This window comes from Bufo bufo, chromosome 2, assembly GCF_905171765.1.
Source record: "Bufo bufo chromosome 2, aBufBuf1.1, whole genome shotgun sequence".
In the NCBI taxonomy this organism is placed as follows: domain Eukaryota; kingdom Metazoa; phylum Chordata; class Amphibia; order Anura; family Bufonidae; genus Bufo; species Bufo bufo.
This window is the reverse complement of record NC_053390.1, coordinates 519,350,797-519,366,672: the sequence shown is the minus strand read 5'-3', so window position 1 is coordinate 519,366,672 and position 15,876 is coordinate 519,350,797. Positions and strand designations below refer to the sequence as shown.

General features: G+C 41.1%; 1 protein-coding gene across 3 annotated transcripts in view; it reads left to right on the top strand.

Moving 5' to 3' along the window:
• The window catches only part of SLC20A2 (solute carrier family 20 member 2), a 119,805-nt gene extending 104,408 nt beyond the window's left edge, over positions 1 to 15,397 (top strand). For all 3 annotated transcript variants that reach the window (XM_040417919.1, XM_040417920.1, XM_040417918.1), the window contains exons 6-11: positions 280 to 399; positions 2,721 to 2,918; positions 6,556 to 7,147; positions 9,418 to 9,603; positions 10,893 to 10,977; positions 13,437 to 15,397. In XM_040417919.1, coding sequence (XP_040273853.1) covers positions 280 to 399; positions 2,721 to 2,918; positions 6,556 to 7,147; positions 9,418 to 9,603; positions 10,893 to 10,977; positions 13,437 to 13,601 — 1,346 coding nt within the window. In that variant the 3' untranslated portion in view covers positions 13,602 to 15,397. The remainder of the gene's footprint in view (positions 1 to 279; positions 400 to 2,720; positions 2,919 to 6,555; positions 7,148 to 9,417; positions 9,604 to 10,892; positions 10,978 to 13,436) is intronic.
• The last annotated feature ends 479 nt before the right edge of the window (positions 15,398 to 15,876 follow it).

Here is a 15,876-nt window from a genome sequence, read left to right as displayed (position 1 = left end):
GTATACCGTACTTGTTTATGGCGTCACTTTAATCTATTTTGCTCTTGTGTAAATAAATTTCACAAGACTTGGCCCTGAGAGGATAGATTCCAATAAGAACTTCTAAACTATAGACTATTATTACATGATAGTTTTATTTTATTTTTTTATTCACTTTGTGAGATTCTGATAATGTGTAATTTCTTGTTCTGACCTCTAATGTGTAAATGTTTGCATGAAGCAAGATGTGTTATTATATCAGTCTGTCTCATTTACTCTTTTTTTCTTTTTTATCTTCAGTTCTAGGACTTGATTCTTTTCCTGTGTGGGCTACGGTGTTAATATCACTAGGCGTTGCCGTTTTATTTGGTCTGGTAGTATGGTTTTTTGTTTGCCCATGGATGAGAAGGAAAATAGCAAGTATGTTTATTTTTTTTTCTTGGTTATGTTTGTACAATAAATATTCCAGATATTATTTATGTATGAAATGGTCTACACCTAATATTCCTGAATTCCTCAGTATTAATTGTCAGCATGGGTGGGGTGTGTTTCATCCCATGTCATATAACGCACCCATTTATCCTCATAAATAACTTCTTAAGTCCACTATGACTTCGGAGAGCACTTTTACCTTAGAAACCATCTAAGGCCTCATTCACATTTGTATGCCCAATTGACGTCCATTAAAAATATGTCCGTGAAGATGTTCGTGAACAATCCTTGTTTGCTTAGTTTGTCCATTTATTTATTTTTTCCCTCTTGGTGTTATCCTGAGATAACTTTCTGAAAATTAATTTCCTGAGCATCTCCCATCAGTTGCCATTGAAAAACAGACCAAACGCGGATGTCATCCGTGTTGTGGCCATGACTTTCACGGACCCGTAGACTTCAATGAGCGTGTTTAATCCACATCACAGACTAAAGTAGTGCATGTCTCCGTGATTTTTATTTTTACTGACCCACAGTTAGTAAAAAAAATAATACTCATGTGTGAACAAGCAAATGCAGTTTTTGAAGCCAAAATCAGGTGGGGATCATATGAGGAGAGAAAATAGAAATGACAGATACTATATTACCTGTTTTATCTAAATCCACAAAAGCAAAAAGAAACAATGCAACAGCACTATGCAAACACATATAATAAAGTAAATACAATAATGCCACACTTACTATAAAAAAAAATGTACTAATGCTACGTTATAAATGTAAAATTCTTGGCAAATATACAGGCACAAATAATTTTGTACAAAATATGACAGCGTCAAGGTGATCTCTTTAGGACAGAAACCAACACTAAATACTACATCCAAGGGTGCCACTGATCTCCATTAATTTCAGGGAATGCAGGTTCTACGTGCATGCTGAGCCTACTCTCTCTATTATACCTCTTTATACTCCTGATTTGGCTTCAATAAGTGCATCAAATATGGTGCAGATTAGGGTACATTCGCATCTGCCGCATGCCTGATCTGGCACAAATGCATGCAACTTTTTTGTTTAGCGGAAAACTAGCATTTATGCCCAAAAGCGGCCGGATAACTGTCGGACCCCATCATAGTAAAATGGGATCTGGCATTGAACTGTAGAATCCAGCAATGCCAGATCCAGCTAAATCCATCAGGCTAGTTTCACTGCCGTAGATGTACCTTCACTGGCACTATTCCTGATTATAAGGGGATTTTATTTGAACTTATTGAGGACAGGTCGTATTTAAAAGTAGCTTTTTGCTCCTAAAATTCTTAAAGGGGTTCTACAGTCTGTTTTAACTGATGATCTATCCTCTGGATAGATCATCAGCCTCTGACCGGCGAGGGTCCGACACCCGGGACCCTCGCCGATCAGCTGTTTGAGAAGGCAGCGGCGTGGCCTTCTCACTGTTTACCACTGGCCCAGTGATGTCACGACTAGTATCAACTGGCCTGGGCAGGGCTAAGCTCCAGTGAATGTTTAGCCCCGCCCAGGCCAGTTGATACTAGTCATGACATCACTGGGCCAGCGGTAAACAGTGAGAAGGCCGCGGCGCTGCTGGAGCACCGCTTCCTTCTCAAACAGCTGATCGGCGGGGGTCCCAGGTTTTGGACCCCTGCCGGTCAGAGGCCAGAGGATAGATCATCCGTTAAAACAAACTGCAGAACCCCTTTAATTATCATTGTTGCATCCAATTTGCAAGAATCTAATAAGCCTTTTGCGGGCAACTTCCTTAGGCATAAAGCTGGTTCATGTGATACACATGTTGCAGAATGCTAAATGTATATAACAGGACAATAAGGCTACATTCACACAAACTTATTGTCTCGGTTAACTTTCCGTTTTTTTGTTTTTTTTTGTGTTTTTTTTTTTTGGATGTGGACCCATTCATTTCAATGGGTCCGCAAAAAAATGCGGACAGCACACAGTGTGCTGTCCGGATCCGTATGTCCGCTCTGTAGCCCCACAACAAATATAGAACATGTTCTATTCCTGTCCGTTTTGTGGACAAGGATAGGCATTGTTACAATGGATCCGCAAAAATGATGCAACGCGGTTGTCACACAGACGTCATCTGTATTTTTTGCTGATCCACATTTGCGGACTGCAAAATACATACGGTCGTGTGAATGTAGCCTAAGTAGTTTTATGTAAGTTCCACCTTTTTTTTTTTTTTTTTTTTACTATTAAATGAGCGACCTTATAGACTAGAGACATTGCTGTGAGTGAAAGTTCCTGTGAGATGAAGGATTTTGTATTTGATGTTTATGTAGGTCGATTAAAGAAAGAAGCAATGTCGCGCATATCGGAAGAAAGTCTTGATAAAATTCAAGATGAAGAGAATGCTGTCTTTAAAGAGCTGCCTGGTGCAAAGGGGAATGATGAAAGCGTGGTGCCTCTAACTAGTGCTACTACTGAAGCGGCGATTGGATCAGAGCCCGTAGCCAATGGAAGCACGAGGGTACCATATGGTATGCTGTTATACTTTGTGGCTTTAGCTTTGTACTACACAGTGAAGAGTGGCGGTTTTTTGTATACAGTTACATTTTCATCAGCTTGCTGATATGCCATTCCTTTTTATAACATTCAGATACTAAGCACAGTTGCTTGGAAGCAGGCTTCCTCATTAGTGCATTCCACAAAATAAAACTAAAGGTTTTTAAAATGTCATTTCTTTGGATGAAGATCTGTGCTTGATGTCAGTGAATGATATTTTTAAATTTCCTTTTTGCATTTAGAGGGTACAATTAGAGCTGTCGGTTTGTTTTTCTGGAAATGTATGCAAAACCAATAAGTTTAGACATGGCACGGGGAAGTGATTTGTGCTGATGTGCTCCAAGCTCTGAGGATTGCTTAAACTGATGCATTGTAGCAAACCTACTGCTGAGACCAGGATCAGTCAGACCAGCCTCTGAATATAAACAGAAAGGATTCCATTCCCTGTCAACAGGCAGACCTCTTTAGAGGGAACTTGTCACCATGAAAATGCAGGGTAATCTGCAGGCAGCATGTTATAGAGCAGGAGGAGCTGAGCAGATTCATATATAGTAAAAACGTGTAATTTATTCATTTAAATTCCTGCTTATTCTGGGCTTTGAAGTCCAGGAGGCGGTCCTATCAGTGATTATCAGCCTTCTCTCTGACTGTGTATACAGAGAGAGCTGTCATTCACTGATAGGGCCGCCTCCTGGACTTCAAAGCCCGAAAGAAGCAGGAATTTAAATGAATGAAGTACAAGTTTTACTGAATCTTTTTCTTTAAAACTATATATCAGTCTTGTCAGTTTTTCCTCCTCTATAACATGCTGCTGCAGCAGCTCAGACACCATGTTCATTGTGACGGGTTCCCTTTGAAATGGCAGGAAATCGATCTTGAATGTTATTTTGCCAGAAATGATTAAGCTGTATTTAAATAAGTATCCACGCTCCATTTAAAGAGGAGCTTTCATGGATTTTTTTTTTTTTTTTAGTTTTAATACCTTTCCTTTCCGGGTACTGCCACCCTGTTTTTATTTTTTTATAAATATCGCTCGCACACCCCGCTGTGCCCCCTGCTGTTTTCCCGCCCAGTATGTTAATACTGAGCATCGGTACAGGGAGGAGGAGATGCCAGGGTTTCTCAATAGGTGTCTCCTTCTCCCTGGCTGTGCCACTGTACAATCACAGCAAGGGAGAAGGAGACACCCATTGAGAAGCCCTGGCATCTCCTCCTCCCTGTACCGATGCTCAGTATTAACATAATGGGTGGGAAAACAGCAGAGACAGCGGGGCATGCAAGCAATTTAAAAAAAAATAAAACAGACAGGGTGACAGCATCAGCGGGGGTACCCAGCAAGGAAAGGTATTTAACTAAAAAAAAATCCATGAAAGGTCCTCTTTAATATTCAGTCCCCTTTGTGCCTTTCCTCCATATAAAGGGGGGTTTTCTGGTCCTAAATAATTGTGTGCAAATGGTTTAATGCAGTACAGTGAGTCACTCACTAGTGTTCTGTATGCTGCTGAGATGCCTCTGTAAGCCAGTCTCTCAAGCATTAAGAATCCCATACTCCTGGTACTTGTGACCTTCTGTACTCTGAACACATGGTTTTCTCCCACTCCCCTCTGTTTTGTCAAGGTCACATGCCTCTAATCTCCACTGCTCCCTGCCCACCTTAGGGTCTCTGGAGGGATTGTGTTTCACATGCTGGGCAGCAGATTATGTAGTCAGTAAACAGAAGAATAGCACAGCAGACTGAGTTATTACAGCACTACCTTACAAACTGTAATAGATGCAGGCATCTTATAAATAATAGCAACATCGTCTGTGAAGGTTCTCATTTATCCAGGTCATGGTATATCTGTAAAGAATAAATCAAGGCAACTGGACTTACTGTAGATTTCTTGAAAACGTTTCACTCGTTCTTCCAACAAGCTTTTTCCATTCTTAATGACTGTATAAGAATTCTCTGGGAATAATTTATTTATTCCCAGAGAATTCTTGTACAGTCACTCAGAATTGAGAAAGCTCATTGGAAGAACGAGTGAAACGTTTTCAAAAAATCTACAGTAAGTCCAGTTGCCTTGATTTATTTACAGAAATGGCAACATCCTTCACATTGTAATGCCATTCACAGTAGGGATCGACAGATATAGATTTTTTTTTTTAGGGCCGATACCGATAATTTGTGAACTTTCAGGCCGATAGCCGATAATTTATACCGATATTCTGTGAATTTTTTTTTAAATCCTACACACATCTGATGAAAAAGAATATTTTTATTGTTAATGTGTAGTTATTTTTTTTTGTAAATCTTCTTTTTTTTATTTATACTTAATATTTTGGTATTTATTTTTTACTAACTTTTAACCCCCTTAGGGACTAGAACCCTTGTCCTATTCACCCTGATAGATCTCTATCAGGGTGAATAGGATCTCACACTGTCCCTGCTGCTCTGTGCTTTGTGCACACAGCAGCATGGAGCTTACCATGACAGCCAGGGCTTCAATAGCGTTCTGGCTGCCATGGTAACCGATCGGAGCCCCAGGCTTAAACTGCTGGGGCTCTGATCGGAGGAGGAGGGGTGAGGGAACCCTGTGGCCACTGCCACCAATGATTAATACTGGGGGGCTTGGGGGGCCACACTGCGCCACCAATGAACATAAATCTCTCATTAATTCATATACAAAAGGCGGGAGCTGGCTGCAGAATCACATAACCGGCTCCCGACCTCTATGAGCGGTAGCTGCGATCCGTGGCACCTAAGGGGTTAACTACCACAGATCGCAGCTACCGCTCATAGAGGTCGGGAGCCGGCTATGTGATTTTGCAGCCAGCTCCCGCCTCCTGTATATGAATGAATGAGTAAGTCAACATCATTGGTGGCGCAGTGGCCACAGCCCCTCCCCTTCTCTTGTCTTCTCTCCTCTCATCGGCGGCAGCAGCATCACAGGGGGAGGGTGACACTGCTTCCTTCTCCCCTGTGCTGCTGAGGGAACACAGAGAGCGCTGAGAGCAGCGTGATCTGTGTTCCCCATACGTTATCGGAATATCGGCAAAATAGATACCGATAACTGTCAAAATCCTGAATATCGGCCGATAATATCGGTAAAACCGATAATCGGTCGATCCCTAATTTACAGCAAGCCCTAGCAGCATCAAAACAAAGGTTCATCACAGACCTAGGCAAGATATGGAAAATGTTAAATAATTGCTTCTGAATGTTGGTGGCATGCATTATCTAGTGATCATTCTGACACACTAGGTACTTTTGACTCTTTTTTATATAAGCTTAAAAATGTTTTTGATATTGATGAGCTATCCTGGGGATAGGCTGCCACTATCAGATTGGCAGGGGTGTGACACCTCACATCTCCTCTGATCAGCTGTTACTTTGTCGCTCTGGTACCAGAAGTGCACAGCCTCATCCATTGTGTACTCATTCACAATAGACACTATTGTGCTGTTCTCATTCACTTCAACTGATGTCATGAGTCACATTGTACGCAATCCAGAAGTATAATTTATCATACACCAACGTGCTCCAATGTTTCATTGTTAATGCTTGATATGATTAAAAGGTATTTTTCAGTGCACATAGTTTATATTGTTGTGCATTATCATCTCTTATAGGAAGAGCTGCTTCAATGACAAATGGCTCCATACGATCTCCAATTTCTAATGGCACATTTAGTTTTGAAGGCCACAATATAAAAAGTGATGTTCACGTGTATCATACAGTACATAAGGACTCAGGGCTGTACAAGGACTTATTACACAAAATTCATCTAGATAGAGTGACCGATGATCGTCCTTCTCATGAAAACAATTACAGGGTGCTAAGGCGCAACAACAGCTACACGTGCTATACGGCTGCTATTTGTGGCATGCCTGTACACTCAACGTTCAAAGCATCTGACACTGCAACTCCAGAGGACAGCGAAAAGTTAGTTGGAGATTCTGTGTCTTACTCAAAAAAACGTATACGGTATGATAGCTACTCCAGCTACTGCAATGCTGTAGCAGAAGCGGAAATTGAGGCAGAGGAAGGTGGCATAGAGATGAAGCTTGCCACAGAACTCGCCGATCCAATTCCTCCTCAGGATGATTCTTTAGAAGAGGAAAAAGAAGATAAAGACAAGTCAGATGTCCACTTACTCTTCCACTTCCTCCAGATTTTGACTGCCTGTTTTGGATCGTTTGCTCATGGAGGAAATGATGTCAGGTAAAGGACACTCCTTTTGTCAAGTAGAATCTTCTACATATTGAGCTTGTGCTAAAGTTAATGTCACCAGTCTTTATGAAAGTGTTCTGTTTTTGTAATATCTTAAAGGGGTTTTCCAACTCTTTCTAACTGATGACCTATCCAGAGGATAGGTCATCAGTATCTGATAGGTGGGGGTCCGACACCTAGGACCCCTGCCAATAAGTTGTTTGAGAAAGCATTGGCTCCCCTGTGAGCATCGCAGCCTTTTTGCAGGTTACCAAGAACAGCTCCGTACATCGTATATCGACTTGGTATCACTGCTCAGTCCTATTCACTTCAATGGGACTGAGCTGCACCTAGGATATGTGACCGATGAATGTGATGTCACTGGCCTAGGGTAAGCTGCGAGAAGGCCACTGTGCAGCCTGCTCAAACAGCTGATCGGCGGGGTCCCGGGTGTCAGACGCCCGCAATCAGATACTGATGATCTATCCAGAGGATAAGTCATCAGTTAGTGTTGGAAAACCCTTTAATATTAAAGGGGTTGTCCTGTCTGGACATCTGTGGCATATCGATAGGATATGCCATAAATGTCCTATAAGTGCAGGGTCCTACGTCTGGGACCTGCACCTTCTGAAGAACGGGGCCTTGCTATTAATGGACAGCCCGCTGCACATGCCTGGCACCCTCTTTGTTCACTGCTCTGGGACTTAAAAAACAGCCGTGCAAGCGCCATATTTGTGAATGGAGAAAGCATGCATTGCTTGCTCTCCATTTCATGGGAGTCCCATTCTTGAGATAGATGTGGTTCTCATCTCTAGGACCTGCTGCTATCATACGTTTTATGGCATATCCTATCAATATGCCATAAATATCCAGATGGAACAACCCCTTTAAGGCTGCAGTACATGATTCTTTGGGTCCAGACGTACATAACAAATACTTGAAGTAACTTACATGGGGTTGCAAGGTTAGCAAATAATGGTTACTACATATCAATAATGGTAATAAGAAATTTCCTACTGTACATTGTGTTCCAAAGCTGTACCATGTCTTCATTCTGGGGATGTAACTAAGCAACATTATATTCAAGTATGGGAGATGCCTATGCTCGTCCATGGGCAGCACAACATTGGAAAAAGCCATGCTCTTACATACACTCAGGGTTAATGACTTTATAGTGTGATACACCCATCATCATTGCGGAATGTATTTTTCACAGGTGGGAAAAAGACTCATCTGATAAAACATTTTTGTGGTGCTGATGGTTATGGACTGGGGGTTAACATGACCTGAGAGCAGAACATGCAGGCAGCAGGTTACAGAGGAGTAGTAGCTGAGCAAATTTATATAGTAGAAAAAAAATCAGTATTCATACAGTTAAATCTCTGTGGGCTTTTGTCAGTGATTGGCTTCCTTCCCTGTATTAGTGTGTATACAGCTATACCTGTGCGTCGCTGAGTAGGACCGCCCACATGACTCCTAAGCATCACAGCCCATGGCACTTAAATATCGGGATAAGGCTACTTTCACATCAGTGTTTTTAAGGCTACTGTCACACTAGCATTTTTGTTGGATCCAGCAGGGTTCGGCAAAAACGCTCCCATTAATGATAATACAACCGTCTGCATCCGTTATAAACGGATCCAGTTGTATTATCTTTAACATGGCCAAGACGGATCCGTCATGAACTCCATGGAAAGTCAATGGGGGACGGATCCGTTTTCTATTGTCAGAAAACGGACCCGTCCCCTATGCCTTAAACACAGAGAAATTCAAATGTAACATTTTTCCAAATGTCCAGCTGTGTTTCTTGATAGGTGGGGTAGCTGGGTCTCGGACTCTCTGATATTGATATAACCTATCAAGTGTTCCATCATGAACAAAGTAGTGACTGACTCTGATTTCAGAGGTCGGTGACTTATGTGTGATAAGATTAGTTTCAAAGAACTGGCATGCCAGTCTTCTCTGCTCATGGCCAGTGCTGCCAGGGAAGAGTCTGCTGTATTCAAGCCACTGATTGACTCTCCATGCAAAGCAATGTGGAGAAATCTGTCAGTTACTGTAGAGCAGATGGACCTGACCACACACCGCAAGCAATAAGATGTATATTCTCTGCACAGAATGGTCTCGTAGGCTGCAGACTGCACATTGTGGTCTACAAAACTGGGACCTATCGCAGCTTACTTTACTGGTAAATGCTTTTATTGGGTCTTATCTGCTTTGCAATGTTTGTATCTCAATTCTTAATCCACAGTGTTCTAAAATGATGTCTATCCCTCACACAGCAATGCCATTGGACCCCTAGTTGCTCTGTGGTTAATTTACCAGCAAGGAGGAGTCATGCAAGAAGCTTCAACCCCAGTGTGGTTGCTTTTGTATGGTGGAGTCGGGATCTGCGCTGGCCTTTGGGTATGGGGTCGTCGAGTAATCCAGACGATGGGAAAAGACCTAACCCCAATTACTCCATCTAGGTAATGTACTTGTTAAGTATTCTTAAATATTTATTGATAGTACTGAGTTATTCAGATAACCCCTTTTCCCAGTATTTCCTTTTAAACAATAAACATAACTGATACTGCCACCTCTGAAAATGTCCAGAGCATTAAGATATAAAAATATTTCATTTGCAATGAATACCGTAACAGAGCAGAAAACAGAACTATATTGTAAACAGAAAAAAATGATTATTTGCCATTTTGGGCACCTGGCCCCCACTTTTGACTCTACTATATCTAGTACGATAAGGCTGTAGTTGGGTAATAAATCAGGGGCCCCTCTCCATAGACTTTTGTGTGTGAGGCTGGAGACAGAGAGGGGAGCTAATAGAAATAATAAGTTGAGTTAAGGGAAAGTGGAGGAATGAAGCATGAGAAGTCCAGCCAGGACGCACAAGTCTATAATAAGATGTATACCATATTTTCCGCCCTATAAGACGCACTATAAGATGAGTTTTAGAGGAGGAAAATAAGATAAAATATTTTTTATTTGACCTCCTCTCAGACCCCCCAATGTTAATCAAACCTCAGTTTTGAACCCCAACCAGACCTCCAAGGTTAATCAGAACTCTGCTCAGACCCCCAATGTTTATAAGACTTCAGATCAGACCCCCATGTTAATCAGACCTCAGATCAGACAAAATAAATGAACTCTCCTCTCCTGTTTCAAACACTGCTCCTCTTGCTTTTCCTGCCACGCTGTGCTGTTATCGGACGTCGCACAGTGTGAGGTCACAGAGCACACCTATATCCTCACACTGTGCTCAGATCACAGCACAGCATGCGGAGCCCTGCAGGAGAAGACCTGGAAGCAAGTGAGTTCAGAGCCCGCACGTGGAGCAATGTATTTACTGCTCCCCAGTCCTACTGTACTAATGTACCAACATAGTGGAAGTGCTCATTAGGATTTACCCCATAAGACGCCCCCAATAGTAAAGTGTATTTCTGACATCATATACTGCACATAGGTTTTTCGATATATTGTTGAGCCCTAATGATTTACCTTGGCTGTGGTTTCATATCTCTTGTTTTGTCATCTTTATTATTTATTTTTTATTGTGTGGGTCATTGAAAAGCATAGATGTTTCTCACTGTTATATTTCATGAAGTGTTGATTGTATGTTGTCTGCTGTTCTATGTTCACTGAAGCAGACATTAAAGGCTATTCCGGTAAGATTTTTTCTTTTGTTGCCCTTCTACAATGGGTGACATTATTGCAAACAAAATGTGACTATCAATCAAGTGTTTTCTTATGCTTCCCACAGTGGATTCACTATTGAGTTGGCTTCAGCGTTCACAGTTGTGGTAGCTTCCAATATTGGACTCCCTGTCAGCACCACACACTGCAAGGTATGCCCTTTGCATGTGACTGCAGCCGGGGTAGTCAAGGCTATCCATTTACTTTACCTTTTGGTTCAGATCAATATTTACTGGCACAGAGCGCATCCTATACATCCATATTCTGAAATCCTATGAACCACTATTTTATTACCCCGGGCTACCCTGTTTATGAATATTAAAGTTGATAAAATATGGCTTTCTTGCCCTGTACTAACTGGTTTAAATAATACTTGCATCCTTACTACTTCTAGTGTTAGGTCCACTTGTGCCACTAAAAATTGATCTAAAGCAGGTTACTCGCAGAGCCTCATCCTATCCCGTCATCTGCCATCCACTCTCCTCTGCGCACAGCATGTGGTTTCAAGCAAATATCTTTCACCCATAAAACTGTCTTGTTTTTTCCCCACAGTGGATTTTGCATTGAAGTAATGTGTGGGCTAACTGTACTGATAGCCTCTAATGTTGGTATACCCATAAGCTCCACTCATTGCAAGGTATTGGGTTTGCAGTGGTAAAATAGAAAATTCTCTGTGTCATAATCAGAATTTCATGCAATAGGCTAATCGTGTTTGACTTCAGTTTTGTTACATTTATATTGCTCAGTAAACTAGGAATTGAATATATCAATATAATTAAAGTATCACCCACATTACATTACTCAGAGTAGCTGCCATTGCATAAATCAAAAGTATGTGCAAAGATGAGAATCTTTGTAATTTTTCTTGCTGCAGAAAATGCATTTTCTCCAGTTATCAGGCTGCTTTCCTGTCTCACCATTCCCCTGCACTGATCATTCACTCTTAATTCACTGCTAAAATCCTTCTTCCATGAAGAGATGTTAGCAGCTCACTGAGAGATCACGTTACAGCTGCAGCCTATAGAAGTCTATGGAAAGTAGAAGACAAGGGAGGAGCTGCTGTAGAGACTGAGAAACAGACATAGAAAACTCACTATAGCCTTCAGCAGCCTCTATCTCGCCCCAGTCCTGGATTCACAGCTACGCTGCTTAATACTTATGTTGCTGCTGTTTCTAAGGGGGGTACTACAGAGAAATAGGGGAGCAGAAGCACCTCTTCTCTTTGTATTGGAGATATCATTACAGCAAGTCACCAATTAGCTCAGGGAATACTGACTATTAGATATGGAGCCTATAAAAGGGATAACTGCAGATTAAAGGTCGTCTGAAACGGGTATTCTTTAAGTATATAATGTCAAATTACCATTTAAATGTAACGTGTTCTCTACATTGAGCTCCTTCACAGCCCCTCCTCTCTGACAGCTGTAATGGTATTCTGATTGGGTACTAAAACTGTCACTCGGAGGGGAGGGGATGGTGGAGCAGCTCAATGTAGAGAACAAGTGAAGCACCTCCTCCTGTGCACTTGCAGGAGAAGAATCTGGCAGAATAAAAGTTCATATTCACAGTACTACTGATGGTAAAATCTCAATGTATTTGCTGCTGTCCCCAGCCCCCACCCAGAGCTGTAAGCAGTTTATCATGGTCACAAGCGCTGATGAGGGTTTCCTTTTGTCAAAGCGTTATTCGACATGTGTATGTTAAAGAATAACAAAATGGTCACATAGGGGCACATTTGTCAAACTGGTGTAAAGTAGAACTGGCTTAGTTGCCCATAGCAACCAATCAGAATCTAACTTTCATTTTCCAGAGGAGCTTACCTAAATGAAAGGAGGAATCTGGTTGCTATGAGCAACTAAGCCAGTTCTACTTTACACCAGTTTAGTAAATGACCCGCATACTCTTCTCTGAAGGACTGCCGTTTTGTGGTTCCCCATCAGGCTTATGTTGCATACGTCACATCATCAATGCAGCCAAGTAATCGGTCATCCTGCAACAGCTTATAAACTCGTCATTTTTAGCCATATACATGTCATATTGGGGTTTTCCAGGAGGTCCTCTTAACAGTTTCCCAGGATTATATATTTTCCTGTTCCTCTTTGCTAGCCTCACAGCTGCCGTGGTTGTGCGACTTTACCTTCAAGCAGGTTCCAGATCCAAATCTAAATTCCTGAGCATGCTCGTTACCTGTCATGTAAATTACTGAAGTCAACATGATCAGATGTTTAGTTCTCCTCAGATCGCTTTATTGATGCTTCAGACTGCTCACTAATAAATCCGTAACCGCTCCTTCTCTTTTCCATGATTAACATCTAACAATATCTGCTTAGTATTAATCTGAAATGTTTCCTGTAGGACACATGTTTAGTTAGTACCACTGCTCTCACCATCCCATGAAATCAGTAGCCTAATAGACTCTGAACATCACCTTATTTCAGAATTTGATTTTCATTTGCATACCCATTGGTATTAAAGCTGTAGAGCTTAACAGTTAGCTATTCATAGAAAATAAAATATCATTGTGCTACTTACCTCGAGTTAATCTGTTGCATATGTTGTCTTTCTGATTTATCTTTTTTTCTTCTTTCTTCGCATCTTATGAAAATGTAAGGTTGGATCGGTGGTGTCAGTGGGCTGGATCCGCTCACGGAAAGCAGTGGACTGGCGTTTGTTCAGGAACATCTTCTTGGCCTGGTTTGTGACAGTACCTGTAGCTGGCCTCTTTAGTGCAGGAGTGATGGCCATCCTTCAGTACGGCATCCTACCCTATGTTTGATCTGACTACTAAGGCAAAAATCCTATTTAAATGTCCTCTACTGGAAACCACACAAAGCTACAGCAATATTGCAAGCCGCTCGCTTCACCAAAATGTGGAAAATAGCAAGCCCTTGTACTTCTTCTAAATGCATCATCATCTTGATGTAATAATGTTGCTGTATATAATGTATGTCAAAATGGTGATATGGTGAGATGTGGCTCATTACTTATATTTAAATAAATATATATATATGCGTATAGTAGGTTACACTACCAGAGCATTATAATTTGGGATGGGAGTAATTGCATAGCCTTTTATATCTAGATAAAAGCTGTACATAATGTATTATTTTTGTGAGGTTGCTTTTTTAATATTAAAAGAAAAATAGTATGACTTGTCAAAGATGCCCACATCTACATGGTATATGTACTGTAAGTGCTAAGCGAGGTACGGGGTGAGTCAATTATACATTTTGTAAAGAGAAGTAGGGTTATGATGGAGTATGAAGAAGACTGGAATAAGTACATACAAGATGTGCATAATTCTTTATGGGGAAAAGGTCACGCCCACTAAGCAGATTTATATGTATTATAATTTTGCATTTGTAAATACATTAGCATATTTTTATTAGCACCTTGCCCTTCCACTTGTGTAGTAGAGTACCAAAGAAGGTAGGGTTGGAGAGTACGAGTCAAGTCACATTTTTGTGTGTCAGTGCTTCAGCAACCTGCTTCTTGTCCAAGCCTTCAGAATCGTATGCTGTAATGAAGCTGAATGAGTATGTGCAGAACAGCATTAATGTATGTAACTGCTGCAGTTCACTAGTAACGCAGCTTTCCATTTTCATAATGAATTTTGTTTCTCGGCTCCAGTACTTGAAATCCCTGCATAAGTCAGCTTCTATTATCTTCTTTTAACAGGACTTCTGTGACAATAACTGATGCCATGTCACTCATTAAAGGAACATTTAAGTCAAAAATAAAGAAATTGCTATGATATAGTGTACCTCATTGGTACGTTGTGAAGACTTTGGGGGAAAATGTATTAAGACTGGCGTTTTAAGATGCTGGTTTTAATAAGGCCCTGCACTGGTGGTTGATCCGCCGCAGTTAAGTAAAAGCACCGGCCTCTTCATAACTTCGCCAGATCCACCGCCACTGCTCAATGTAAGACAGTTTCCGAGCTGTTTTACAGTTAGACCATTTTCTACGCCTAAAACGGCCATAGAAAATAGTAAATGAGACATGTCTGCCGGCCACTTCCCACCCGTGCCGCTCCCACTTTTTTAGACCTGGCATGAGCGGTGAAAAGTAGCAGATTGCCTTTTGCGCTGCAATATGTGTCCGAAATGCGCCTAATCATATTTCTGTTTAATAAATGACCCCCTTTGTTTTCCCTGTTATTTTCGGATACTGCCTATGTAGCATCACACGGCTAGAACTTCGGCAGCACTGATTTTTCCAGACAAGGTATAGACATAATTTTGTTAATTACCCCTACATACACTGTTGGCAGGTACACACGACTAAGCTTTTCCCACAGCGGTAAAACTAGAAGTAGAGGCAAATAACCAGCCATAAACTAGATGAGATATGTATACATCTTAAAGGGGTTATCTGATCTAGATAACTTGTCCTATGCCCAATTCTGACATTATTAATAGGATTGTATCCCTTTGCAAACCTCTATCCTCCCTCTGGAAAAACTAGTGTCTGTGCCACTTGTTTTGTGATGACTACAATTTTCCTTAAAAATCTTTTGGCAGCATAAAAGGAATATTAACCACCTTGGCTTAGCCCCCTCTCCTTTAACCATCTATCAGTCAAATAACGGGATAAAACAAAAGGAAATTATCCCTTATGTAGATTTCTAGAAGACCTTCTGTAACATGCTGCAATAAGATAATCAGTCAGAATGATGTAAGCAAGTTTTTCTTCTGATTTACTTATATCAATTTCGACTTCTAGTATTACTTTAAATGGGGTTTCCAGCCTGTAGTTATTGGTTACCTCAAAATAGGTCATCAGTATCAGATCTTCAGGGGTGTCTCACCTCCACCAATCTGATATTGATGATCTATCCTGAGAATAGGTCATCATCAATATCTACAGGTTTCCTTTAAGGAAATTCTCAGTATCTGACTTATTGATGGTCTTTGAGGACTGGAGTTGTGAAACACTGATGTAGTTGATGCACTTGTGCTTGTTTTATTGCATTGTGTAAATATGAGTGAACAAATTATCAGTAACACAGCTATGCAAATCTTCAGCTTTGGTTCCAGCTGTAATGTACT